This window comes from Carettochelys insculpta, chromosome 5, assembly GCF_033958435.1.
Source record: "Carettochelys insculpta isolate YL-2023 chromosome 5, ASM3395843v1, whole genome shotgun sequence".
In the NCBI taxonomy this organism is placed as follows: Eukaryota; Metazoa; Chordata; order Testudines; family Carettochelyidae; genus Carettochelys; species Carettochelys insculpta.
The window spans coordinates 124,613,615-124,626,975 of record NC_134141.1 but is presented as its reverse complement, the minus strand read 5'-3'; the positions used below and the strand labels follow the sequence as shown (position 1 = coordinate 124,626,975).

Sequence of the window (13,361 nt, the reverse complement as noted above, 5' to 3'; positions counted from 1 at the left end):
GTAGCCCAGCTGTGTATGTGGGGAGTGGTGTCCATGGATGGGAAGAGAAGAGCTGAGTTGCTTGGATGGAACCACACTAGGACCATTGTGCCGCTGGAGTCTCTTAATGGGAGGGAAGCGGCAGTTGTGACTCTAGGGAGCTGGACAGGAGGAGGCTTGCTGGGAAAGGCTCTCCACAGAAATCAGAAGTGCGGTAGAGCTGATCGAGCTCTCTGGCTCTGAGGTAACTGGGGGCAGGGAGGGAACCAGGAACGATAACGTCTGGGCTGAGGCTGAGATTGTAAAGCAAAGAGGGCAGGGTTTGGACCTGAAAAGGCTGCAGTTGTAGATTGTATTTCCCAGAGATTTAATAAACTGGGTAACAGGAAGGGGAGCTAAGCTAAAGTAGTCACACGATACTAGAACTGGAAGGGACCTTGAGAGGTCATCAATGTGTTAGTGGGAGGTCCAGGTGGGGGTGGCTGGCAGGGTGCCTGCATGGACATGCTTTACTGCATGGTGCTGTGCCCTAGGATGGGGCTCTGCCCTAGGGCCCTTCATGCTTATATTCCTTTATGAGCTGGACTGTATATCCCATGATGCACTGTGGTGTCTCCCTGGGGCTGAGCTGCTGCCTCTCCCAGCTTCCAGGGAAGCCTTTGCAACTGCACACCTATGGTATTGCTTTGCTCACCCAATTTTTTCAAAGAGAATGCCAGGGCTGGACTGACTGCACAGAGCACAAGAATAACTCTCATCTGTGTTGCTCCAGGCTGCAAACATTCCCTCTCATGGGCCATTTGAGATCACGGCTGCTTCAGGTGAGCAAGCACATGTCAGGCAGATCAAATTAAGGACTCAATGATTTGGACAATGATGGGCTAAATTCAGGCTCCGCCAGCCAAAGGGGGTGTGCAGGGAGCTGTTAGGGGAAGGAAATCTATGTAAGACTGTAGCAGGCAAAGGGCCAGCAGGGGATGCTGGTGGCTGGTAGGAGCATGTTCAAGAGTTGCCCTTGTGAATATCTTTACAAAGACGGAGGTGCACTCCCCCTCCCACCAGTGTTGGCCCCTGTGTACTCAGGATCGGGTGTAGTGTGGTTTGGGGCCTTGCATATGCCTATCAGCCCAGAGGCTTGACTGTGTTTCTGCTGCAATGGTTGTTTCTCCTGTGGGTTAGTGAATTATCTGCAGCCTGCTGTGCTGGATGTAAGGGGGAAAAGCTTTTGCTGCACCCTTTTCCCCTCCCATTGCATCCCATCTAGGCAAGCACCATTAAACCCCAAGTCTAAAAAAGAATCTCAGCTGATGCTCTGGCCTGCCCATCAGTGAGTGTTTGAGGAAACTTGTACTAAAGAGGACGGGGTACTCGAACACCTGGGTAAAAGAAGCCACGTAAGTACCTCGAATGGATCAGCATTGCTCCAGCATGGCTGGATAGGGGCTGAATCAGAAGCAGTTCAGTTATGCCACCAGGTGGGCAAAGAGGGCTTGTTGGCTCTCCAAAGGTGTGTCTTCTTCTGAAGAGTCTCTTGGTCTTCTGAGGCTTCTCCTGTGACTTGTTTTCCCACCAGCCTATCAACTGAAATCCTGGAGATGCTGCTCTGTCTTGCTGGTGCATTGGGAAATCCCCAAAGCCATCGGCCAGAGAGTCCAGGCAACTTGTGTCTCGTGACTCCAAACCCAACTCTGGTATGTGTGTGGAGGGAAATTCTCACCAATCCATTCCTGTAGGAGTTTTGCCTGAGTAAGTCCTGGGGGACAGCACCTTGCATGTGCTGTGCAGGTAGCTTATAGCTGGGCTCTACAGTGTAAATGCCCATATGCATCTGGTAGGTTAATTGCTGATGGAGGTAAGGGATGTTCATGGGCTACCGTCAGCACAAGACACCCTCCTTTCTGTTTTGATCCCCTTTTGTCTTGGGACATCTAGACATACGAGCCATGTTCCCGCTAATCTTTTCCACCCATGTGTGGATTTTTTTACATCTATGTGCAGAATAAATTTTGTTATGTGCACTGAGGCAGTTGCAAATGTGCACCACCAGAAGAAACACAACCAATCTGCTAATCAGCTCGGGGACATTGTTCTCTCTTTTGTGCAGCAGTATAAGTGTACAATTTACAGGGAACACTGTGTATGAGGGGCAGCATGGCCCAGTGGAAAGGGACCTAGAGTGGGACTCAGGACATGTGAGCTTTGTTCCTAATTCTGCTGGTGTATGACCCTGATCACGTCACTTCCCTGCTCTGTGCCTCAGTTTCCCCTCCCCTTGTGTCTCTTGTGTATTTAGCTTGTAAGCTCTTTAGACAGAGAATGACTGACGTGTATGGAACCAGAGCAATGGGGGGCCCTGATCCGATCTGGGGTTCTAAATGTTACTGTAATATGAAGGATGACAATTTGATCCAAAAGAGCATTCCAGACTGCAACCACTGGTCCATTGATAAGTTCTCTCAGCAGCTTTGTCCTCCAGTGTCAGAGAGGTAGCTGAGTTTGTCTGTATCTTCAAAAACAGCAAGAAGTCCTACGGCACCTTATAGATTAACGGATATTTTGGAGCATAAGCTTTCATGGGCAAAGACCTTCTTCATCAGATGCAGCTGAGGTAGCAGGTCTTTGCCCACGAAAGCTGATGCTCTAAAATATGCGGTAGTCTATAAGGCGCCACAGGACTTCTTGTTGTTTTTGTCCTCCAGCATAACTTTCCCCTGAGTATGTCTCTGACTTTGTTTTGCAGACCTAGGCTTGTGGTCCGTTTGGTGAGAAATCAATGGTGTAGTCAGATTGCTTGGACTATAAATAGGAGTATTAGAACTGAGTGGTGCCTGCCACATAGCCTCTATAGGAATGATCACCAAGGTTTGTGGTCCTTTCCCATCCACAGAGGTCCTGCCCAACAGCGTTACTGTGGAAAGCGTTAAGTTAGATAAAAGTCGGAGAGCTTCCATCTCGGTGTGTGTTCTGGATTTATGAAGGCTTTTGTTCAGTGTTCCCTTGAATTTTTTCCATCTGTGGGCAGAATCAATTTTATTATACGCACCAAGGTCTGGGTGGCCGTCCAAGTGATCAGCTTATGGGGAACACTGATTTGGATACTTAATCACAATCTTCCTAGCGTCTATGCCAGCCGTTCCCAACCTTTTTGAGATGGCAACTCATCTTGACAATTCAGGAAGACTTTGTGACCCACGGCAATTCAAAACCATCTGGCGGGAGAGGTTCTCCCTGGGAAAAAAAAAATTATAAAACTTGATTTGCCCCCACATCCCTGCTGTCCCTTGCAGCCCCAAACTGCCCCCCCACCCCCAAGCTTAGGACCCCTTATAGCCCCAAAACACCCCTCTACCTACCTCACATGAGCACTGCTGCCTCCCCTTCACTGTTCCTTCTCCTGGCCACCACCGCTTCTTCTCTGGAGATCCTCCCATCCCGGTTACTCTCTTCCCCCGACTACAGCACAGGCAGTTCTCTGACCTGCCACTCTGAAACGGGACTCAGTTTAATTGGTTTAATGGCAGGGTGCCTTCTGCCAGCCGTTCAAGCAATTAAATTGAATTCCATTTCAGCACAGCAGGGCAGGGACTGGGAGCCAGAGGAGTGAACAGCGGCAGCGGCGGGAGCTGCAAGTGGCTTCTTAAACAGCCACGTGCAGCTCGGAGCCACCCACCTGATGATCTTTAGAGAGTGTAATGGTGACCCATGTTTGGGTCCTGAACCATAGGCTGGGAATAGGCTGTGCAGACAACATCTATGGTGCCTGGGGATGCAGGCAGGACATAGTAATGCATGTTAGTGTGGAGTAAATATTTGGAAAGGTTTCCTGTTATATTTGCAATCCAGCTTTTCAGCCTGGCTCCATGCTGCAGCCCTGCTTAGCAATTTTTATGATATTCCCACGGTGCAGCTGCCTGAGCTGATTTCGCTTTTAAATGCTTCAGGTGTTACTGTGACATGGAGATTTTGCCATACTAGGTTCAATGCTGCCACCTTATGAAACTGAAAATGGTGAACAGAATCAGAACATGAATCCATTTTGGTGTGCTGGAAATGAACATATAAAAAGTATAAGACAGCCATGTACTTATTTTAAGACCTCTTCTCACCTAAACGATCTTTTAAAAAAACCCTCTTCTGTAATGTAAATCACATGCAAATTTCCCCTCTAAAGAGCCTTTCACCAGGTAGTCTCAGAATGCTTTAAAAGTTGGATCTCCCAGCTCCCTGGCTCTCCTGTGAGGCTGGGCAGTCTTGCTCTTCCCATTTTACAGATGGGGATACTGAGAAATATGAAGCTTCAGGTGATTTGCTCAAGAACATACAGGATCTGGTGCAATGGAGTTTGACTCCCTGCTGGGAGCCCTGGTCTCAGTCTGCATCCTAAACTTGACAAGAATATATCAGTAGCTGCTTCCACAGGGATCACACGTCCCTTCACAAACAGCTGTCCCCTCCCCACCCACATTTCAAAATAGCTCTCACCATTCCTGAGTTGGGGGATCTTAGGGTAATGCCTTGTTCAGGGTCCCAGAGGTAATTGGTGAGAGAACAGAGTGTCAGACCCATGTCTTCTGACTTCACCCCCAAGCCATCTAGCAACTGAAGAGAATTGTTATTAATTATGGCATTTTTCTGCTCCTGTGACCCAGTATATTGTTCACATGGATCAAATAGCTGGGGGGCCCTCCCCCCAGCTCCCCACCACAGCCCTGGTGTCAAGAGTTTTCTGGCAGTGTATGACCTGTTTTCTTATGCTCTAGCTGCTGTAAAATCAGCAACCGGTGCTGTTGAGAGACTCTTTATTTGTAATTATCCCTCTTTCACTGCCAGGCCACGGCTGAGATAAAATGAGAGGCAGTGCTCAACACATGGGATAAGGGCAGAAATGTCACCCAGGTGCATCTAGTGTGACACGGCCAGTTTTTGCCCTGCTGAGGGTTGCTTTCAAATTTAGCTACGACAGATCAGGAAAGGGATCTTGGAGTTATAGTGGATAGTTCTCTGAAGACATCCACGCAGTGTGCAGCGGCAGTTAGTAAGGCAAATAGGATGTTAGGAATTATTAAAAAAGGGATCGATAATAAGACAAAAGATATCATACTTCCCCTATATAAAACTATGGTACGCCCACATCTCGAGTACTGCGTGCAGATGTGGTCTCCTCACCTCAAAAAAGATATATTGGCATTAGAAAAGGTTCAGAAAAGGGCGACTAAGATGATTAGGGGCTTGGAAAGGGTCCCATATGGGGAGAGGCTAGAGAGACTGGGACTTTTCAGTTTGGAAAAGAGGCGATTGAGGGGCGATATGATAGAGGTATATAAAATCATGAATGGTGTGGAGAAAGTGAATATAGAAAAATTATTTACCTTTTCCCATAATACAAGAACTAGGGGACACCAAATGAAATTGATGGGTAGTAGGTTCAAAACTAATAAAAGGAAATTTTTCTTCACACAGCGCACAGTCAACCTGTGGAACTCCTTGCCCGAGGAGGCTGTGAAGGCCAGGACTCTATTAGGGTTTAAAAAAGAGCTTGATAAATTTTTGCAGGTCAGGTCCATAAATGGCTATTAGCCAGGGATAAAGTATGGTGCCCTAGCCTTCATAACAAGGGCAGGAGATGGATGGCAGGAGATAAATCACTTGTCTTCTGTTCTCCTTCTCTGGGGCACCTGGCATTGGCCACCGTCGGCAGATGGGATGCTGGGCTTGATGGACCTTTGGTCTGACCCAGTATGGCCATTCTTATGTTCTTATGTTCTTATGTTCTTATGCTTTGGCCATGTCACAGGAGCTTGGAGGCTGCAAGTGAGAGTCACATTCTGCTCCAGGTTACATGGCCCCGGAGAGGAACAAAGTGTTCGATCGGGAGGAATGGGCATGGGAGCAGCAGGAGCATTTCTTGGTGGGATCTGTAGTCCCAGCTGGCTGCATTAGTGCGTGGAAGTGAAGCCAGCCATGGCTTTAACCACCCACAGTCTGTTACCTGTATGATTATCTATTACTGTAGCCTCGCAGAACCCTAGGGATGTTGGGATTGTTCTGTCGCTATTGTAGCCCACCAAGGCTCCAGCTGGATCTGAGTGCCATTCAGTCAGGTGCTATTCCTGGGCCCTGCCCCCTAAGAGCTGCTGTTCCCTTTTTTACTGAGGAGGATGTGGGCCAGGAATCGAGTCCAGTGCTCTGAAGTCTCCAAACACTAAGTTCAGACCAAGGGTGGCCTGGTGATTTAGAGCGACCACACAGCCTGTTTGGCTGACATGGCCTGTCCTGGCCAGCCCGACTTTTCTTCCCCAAAGGAAGTATTTGTCTGACTTCTGTAGCTGAGTTGAGCAGTTGTCAAAGTGTGTGGGAGTGGGGGGGCTAGGGACCTACAACAGCACTGGGGGCAGGGGGCCATTGAGCAAGTGGCTGGGCTGTCCTGTTTTCTTCTCTGGAAGTATGGTCACCATGTCTTCATCCCTAAGGAACAACATGAGAGTCCATAGTTCTGCATGAAAATCCCCTACGGCTGGAATTTACAACCCTAAGGTGGGTCCTTTGTCATTAAGGGCCGAGAGAGTTGACAGGGTGAAGACCATAGCAGGGCTTTTGGTGTGGTTCAAGTTCTGAGCTTTGGTTCCCTTCATCCTCGCCCACACCCCTCAGAGTTTCCAGAAAAATGTTGCACTGTAAGGAAGTCTGAGAACCTCTTTCCTTAGGCTATTGCACCAGTTACTCCTTCGCCTCAGTGAGTGCGTGTATGGACACGCAGGCACCCGCATAAAGTGAAAGGAAAGCTCTGCCGGGCTTTACATGTTCCCACTTAGTCATTTAAAGACAAGGAATCAAACCAAAGCAAATTTTTCCAGAGCAGTTACAGCGGAGGACCATCAATGAGACAAGTGATCAAATTATAAATTTGATCTAAAACAAACTAGTTTGTTAAGTGGCAGGGGTGCCACTTGTTTGGGGGATGGGGGGGAATGCATGATGTAAATTTGGGCCCCCTCTCCTCTCACTGCTCATCTCTGGAATATTACTGCTTAGCTAACATTATTTTAGCCCATTTCCTCAGTGTATTAAAAGTGGTTTAAATAAGTTTGCATAGATTTAGTTGTGCCTAGTATTCAAAACACCTGAATGATGACAGTCCAAAAAAGTGATTAAGGATATGGAATGTCTGCCATGTGAGGAGAGATTAATAAGAGTGGGACTTTTTAGCCTGGAGAAAAGACGATTAAGGGGGGATATGATAGAGGTATATATAATCATGACTGGTGCGGAGAAAATAGATAAGGAATTGTTATTTACTCCTTCTCACTACACAAGAACTAGGGGTCACCAAACAAAAGTAATAGGCAGCAGGTTTAAAACAAACAAAAGGAAATATTTTTTCACACAACACACAGTTAACCTGTGGAACTCCTTTCCAGAGAATGTCGTGAAGATCAAGTCTATAGCAAGAGTTTAAAAAAGAACTAGATACATTCATGGGGGATACGTCCATCAATGGCTATTAGCCAAGATGGGCATGGACGGTGTCCCTAGCCTCTGTTTGCAAGAGGCTGCAAATGGGAGACAGGAAATTGATCCCTTGATGACTCCCTCAAAACAAAAAGGCAGTTCAGTAGCACTTTAAAGACTAACAAAATAATTTATTAAGTGTTGAGGTTTAGCGTGACAGGCTCACTTCTTCAGACCATAGCCATACCAGAACGTTCTGTTCACTCCCTCTGGGGCACCAGGCATTGGCCGCTGTTGGAAGACAGGATACTGGGCTTGATGGCCTGTGGTCGGACCCAGTATGGCTGTTCTTATGTTCTCATGTCCAGAGCAGTGTTCCCTGTACTCTGAGCACTTGAACAGCTGCCCAGGAGAGCTTCAGGTGCTGCCCAGCTGATTAGCAGAACACCAACAGCCAGGCACTGGAGGCATCATGTGTTTCTCTTAGTGGTGTACATCTGTACATGTTTTGGTGCATGTAACGTTTATTCCACCCAGGAATGGGAAAAAAAATAGAGGGAACACCGATCCACAGTGCCGGGGCTTCCAGCATACTTGAGTGATATCCCAGGTACGTAGTGGAGGCAAGATCTGCAACTTTCAGTCCTTGCTGGTTTTAAATCATGTAATTTTCTGTAAGCTTTGTTTTGTAGCAGCTGCTTGGTCTATATTAAGAATTATAAGTTAGGAAGAAATTGTTTAGTGATAGTGTAAGTTTGTCAGAAATCCTGGCTGCTCCTTTGCAAAATAAATCGCTTTCTCGGAAGTGAGTTTTCATTGTTGTGAGTGAGGAAAGAGTGGCTGCCTGGGTTCAAACCACGTGCTTGAACTTGTGTCAAACCATGTGTCAAACTTGAATATGAATGACAGTTCTGAGCATTGCAACTTTCACAACTGTTTACAGAGGGAATGCTCAGAACTGTCATTTATATTCAAATTTGACACATTAACATGTGGTTTGAACCGGGACAACACTTACCTGGCCCGTTATAAGGACCCTTTTCCATACTTTGTTTTATCTGACTCTTAACTTCCCCCCACCACACCCTCCTCCTGCCGCCCCTCTGCTCTTCTGATTTGCCAGCCTTGATAACAATTTTTCTGATTTGTCAGCCTTGATAACAATTTTTGGACCTCTGTGCTTTATATATTGAGCCTGTTCTGGTCTGGCTATGCTCTGAAGAAGTGGGTCTGTCCCACGAAAGCTCGTCACCTAATAAATTATTTTGTTAGTCTTTAAAGTGCTACTTGACTGCTTTTTTGTTTTGATAGACTACAGACTAACACAGCTATCTCAGAGCTGCATTTGACTCCATCAGCCAAGGATTGAACAGAGGATGGGAGTGGTTGGCCCATTACAAAAGCAGTTTTTCCTCTCATGATGTTCGCTACTCCACAGTAGCAACTGACAATGGGCCACATCCCCCCGACTGAACTGACTTGATTTCTTCTGTCTTGATGTTCACAACCCCACCTGTAGGGGAACACTTCAATCTCCCTGGCCACTCAGTAACAGATTTAAAAGTAGCAGTCCTACAACAAAAATTTGCAAAAATAAAATGCAGAGGGAGATTTCAGAGACGCATTTGACTCTGTCAACCAAGGCTTGAACCAGAGACTGGGAGTGGCTGACCCATTATAAAAGCAGTTTCTCCTCTCTAGATGTTCACACCTCCACATTAACTGTCGATAATGGGCCACATCCACCCTGACTGTATAGACCTTGTCAGCTCTGGCCCTTCCCTTGACTGAAACTCCCTCTTTAAACCCACCTCTGAAAACCCCTCAGTCATGCATCTGATGAAGCGGGTCTTTGCCCACAAAAGCTCATGCTCCAAAATATCTGTTAGTCTATAAGGTGCCACAGGACTTCTTGTTGTTTTTGTATAGGCAAGGTGTTTTAAAGATTCTGAAGGACCTCGCTTTCTGCTCTTGGACTGCCAGAGTGTGGGAGGATCCCTCACGAGGCCTGATCCAGGCAAGCTGAGGGCTGGCTCCAGGCTGTGGGTTCCCCACCCCATCTTACGGGCATTGTCATATTGCATCGCCCTCGTGTGGAGCTGCGGGCAGGTGGGTGGAGAGGTGCAACATGACAGTACCTGTATGGAGTGGGCTGTGGGGCGCTCAGGGCATAGGAGTTGGGAGTGGTGATCAGGAATAAGAACAGGGGGCTTGGGGGCGCTCAGGGCAGGGGATGTAGAAGAGAGTGTGGGAGAGGCAAGCCCAGGGGAGGGGCAGAGGGCTGCAGCCATCTAGACCAGCTCTCTGCTGCTGCCCAGACCAGGTCGCTGGTGCTGTTGAACTTCTAGGGAGTGAGGTAAAGTACTCAGCTTGAAATTTCCTCTGCCCCTCCCTGGGAAGCCTGGAGCGAGGGGCTGGAGCATATGCTGTGCACTTTGCCCTCACTCCCTGAGAGTCAGGAAGAGCCCTCGGGTTCTGGGGACTTGTGGCCGCAGCCCGTTCCACTGCAGGGGTCTAGGTATTGGGAACCCCAGCTGGGGGATGGGGGCCCACACCTCTAGCTGGCCCTGTTCACCTTCAGGAGAGCTCTGGGAGAAGCTGCATGCATGGCATGTCTTGTATGCCCTCTAGTTGCGCCCCTGTTCAGTGGGCATTCTGATAACCTTACACTGCACTTATATTCCTATCATATGATGTGTTCGGGGTTGACCAGTCCCTGAATGGGAAGGATGGATGTGATCCTTGATGGTGGATGGGGACAGACAACATTAGCATGCTACCCTTCCCCTAACTTTTATTAATAATGCTCCTTAATTAACATCCAAGCCCCCTTTTACCATATCCATATTTTGGCTGCCATAATTAAATGTTTTCTCTTTCCTCACTGGCTATTGAAGCATCGTCTGAATTAACGTCTGTGCAAAGACAACGACCTCAGTCCAGGGAGCATTTTCCAAAACACCAGTGCATTGAATAAAATGCTAAGGCCAAAACGCAACTTGTAGTTATGCCCAAACTTATCACAAACTTGCCTCTGAATTGTCTTACTTTTATTTTACTAAGCTCAGCTTGAATATGATCAAGTCTGTTTTGAGGAAATAGAGTTTTTTGGGCCTCTTACATTGTTACATAACAAGCTGTAGACCACACCACAAGGTATTCAGATAAACTTGTTACAGCCAACTGGTTCTGCCTCGGTCATGTCCAGATGCAGACTAGTTAATCTCTGGGTGAGGGTGGCTCTGTCATGCAACCTGGTGCTGGGAAAGTGCTGCAACAGAAGCTCTGGAACAGCGGTCCCTTGTTTTGATTACCCCAAGAGCGGGATTTTCAAAGGGAGTGCATTTTCCTAGACCAATAGCCCAATGCCTGTTGCAGCAAGTTTTCATTGCTGGACTTGCAAGAATGGCATTTTAGATTGGATTATTCTGTGTTTGTACATGAATCTGACATTCAGATACCCAAGTAAATGCGCTTAACTGGCTGCTTGGGAGATGGAGCCCAAATCCATGTATAATATAGCAGGTTTCTCTGGACACAGCTGAGAAACTGGGGCAAACTGTGTAAAACAGGGTTACTTACAGCCCAAGACTGGGGTCCTCCACTATATGGCACCAAACCAGTCACACAGGGCACTTCTGTTGCCACTCTGACCTGCAAGAAGTCACACAAGCAATTCCCTGAGACACTCCAGCTTCCCTTGTGCCACACCCAGTATTCCTCCTTACACAGATGAGAGGTTATGAAAACCAATCTCACCTCATCCACAAAGGTTTGGGACCAGCCACATTCCCTGATCAATACATACTTAGCTCTTACCCGAAAGAGCACGCTGTGCTAATCCTTTAGAATCTAACATCTAAAGCATTGCCAGCAACCACCATCATGGCTGCTAAGGGTGGCATGCAAGCCTATTTTTATCTGCACAGGAGGCAGAAGCTCAGCCTCACATTTCCTCCTCTGTCATGAAGCTGGGAGCTTGCTCAAAGTCATGCCTCTATGGATTAACAAAAGACCAGCTAATGCTACCAACCACCATCTAAACTGTAAAGCTTGGCATCTTTATTTTTTTATTAAAGAAACTGTTGTAAGTAGGACTATTAGTGACTTTAAAAAGTACCACCAGCACTCAGACCACTACACAGAGGTCAAAAGGTCAAATTTGGCACTCTGCCTCCGAAAGTTTGCTGACCCTGATGTAAACGAAGAATAGGGTGAGAGTAAAATTGTTAACACATTCAAATTATATACATGAATTATGAAGTTCTTGGTGCAGGCTTGCAACAGATGGACTAGGCTGCTGTGTTAAAAGGTCTCTGGAATATATGCTTTTTAGGATGGATTAGCAATCCTTCCAGGTTCAGTTCATAGCAGAGATGTTTCTGAAGTGATGAGCTGGATTGAAGACCTAAGACAAGATGGGGGAACTTCAGGATCCCCTTCATGCTCTTGCCCATGTGGAGGGAATTCCATTGTTCCTGCCTGTGTAGAAACACATCTGAAGTGGAGCCTGTCACATGAGCAGGTCACCTGTCTATGTTGTTTTATGGGCTTTCAGCCATTGCCAATCTTCTGGGCTATACGTCTGTGGCCAAATTCCTTAGATGTGGATTGGAACTGATTACTGCTTTACCTGGCTAGGACTTCTTTCACAGGAGGTTGCCATGCCTCCTATTGTGGTCTCTCAGAAACCAAAATTTCAACTAGAAGCACAGGGCCAATACTTACAACTCCACATATAAAAATGTTACAAACATACCAGCAGCATAAACAGATTCAGTGAATCACCAGCTTTCATTAGACACCTCACTTGGCCCACTTGGCAGAAGTTCTGCTGCAATCCTGGGGTGGTGATTGCAAGAATGTTCTCATGTTCACTTTAAAATCCAGTAGCATCACAGAATGTGTAAAGAATGTGCCAACTGGAACTCAATGCTGCTGAAGGCTGGGAGGAATGTATCTCCCAGAGATCATTAGCATGAGAATGCAAAGGTGTGCATACGTGATACCTTGCAAACAAAGCCTGATGGGTAGCAAGGAAGCAATGAGGTTTTGTCTATTGTAAACACTGTTGTAAAATCACAATTTATGCTAACACTCAGTATAAGAATTGTGAAATCTCACCAATGCTGCAAGTTGTTGTGGGGGGTGAGAGAGACAGGGCAGGTCATCATAACTGCATAAGACATGGATTACACAGGGCTCCCCTGGTTTAAAGTATTGGAAGACAGAAGGGGAGAGGTGTGGGTTGAGCTAGGTAGTTGGGTGGTTTTTCTGCTGAAGCCTTGGCTATATAGCTATAAGCCTGATTTGATTAGTTCTTTCCACCTGTTAAAAAGTAGGAGCTGGATGCTAGTGTTTGTATGTTGTATGAGTCTGTACTTTAGTAGATGTTATGAGCTGACATCACAGAGGGTGTATCTATGCTTGCACTCCTCTTTTGAAAGGGTTATGCAAATGAGGTATAAATTTGCATATTTGGCACTTCATTTGTATATTCTAATTTCAAAAGAAGAAAGCCAGTGTAGATACTGCTCTTTCAAAAGTAAACCTGTGTTTGAAGAAGCCTTCTTCCCTTTATTTAAAGGGAAGAAGGATTCTTTTGGAGATGGGGTTTACTTTCAAAAGAGTAGCATCTACACTGGCTTTCTTCTTTCAAAAGAAGCTCTTTTGAAACAAGAATATGCAAATGAGGTGTCAAATATGCAAATTTATACATAATTTGCATACCTATTTCAAAAGAGGAATGCAAGTGTAGACGTACCCAGGGTGGCAGCTAAGGTCACTAAGAGCTGAAATCACAGGGTTTTGCCTCAGACCAAACCCACAGCAGTGTGACCAGCAGCCAGACGGCAGGAGGAGCAGTGGCGGATGGACAGCGCGACTAGCAGCCGCCAGTAGGAGCAAGCGGAATGCTGGACCAGCGCAAAGGT

The 13,361-nt window shown here is 46.7% G+C and overlaps 1 protein-coding gene across 4 annotated transcripts in view; it reads left to right on the top strand.

The window, feature by feature from the left end:
- Positions 1-719: 719 nt before the first annotated feature.
- The window catches only part of LOC142013262 (aquaporin-7-like), a 45,803-nt gene continuing 33,161 nt past the window's right edge, over positions 720-13,361 (top strand). For 3 of the 4 annotated variants that reach the window (XM_074994419.1, XM_074994418.1, XM_074994421.1), the window contains exon 1: positions 720-800. In XM_074994419.1, the coding sequence (XP_074850520.1) occupies positions 771-800 (30 nt within the window). In that variant the 5' untranslated portion in view covers positions 720-770. Of the gene's footprint in view, positions 801-1,347; positions 1,374-13,361 lie in introns of those variants that run through there. The other variant, XM_074994420.1, reaches the window with a different exon arrangement.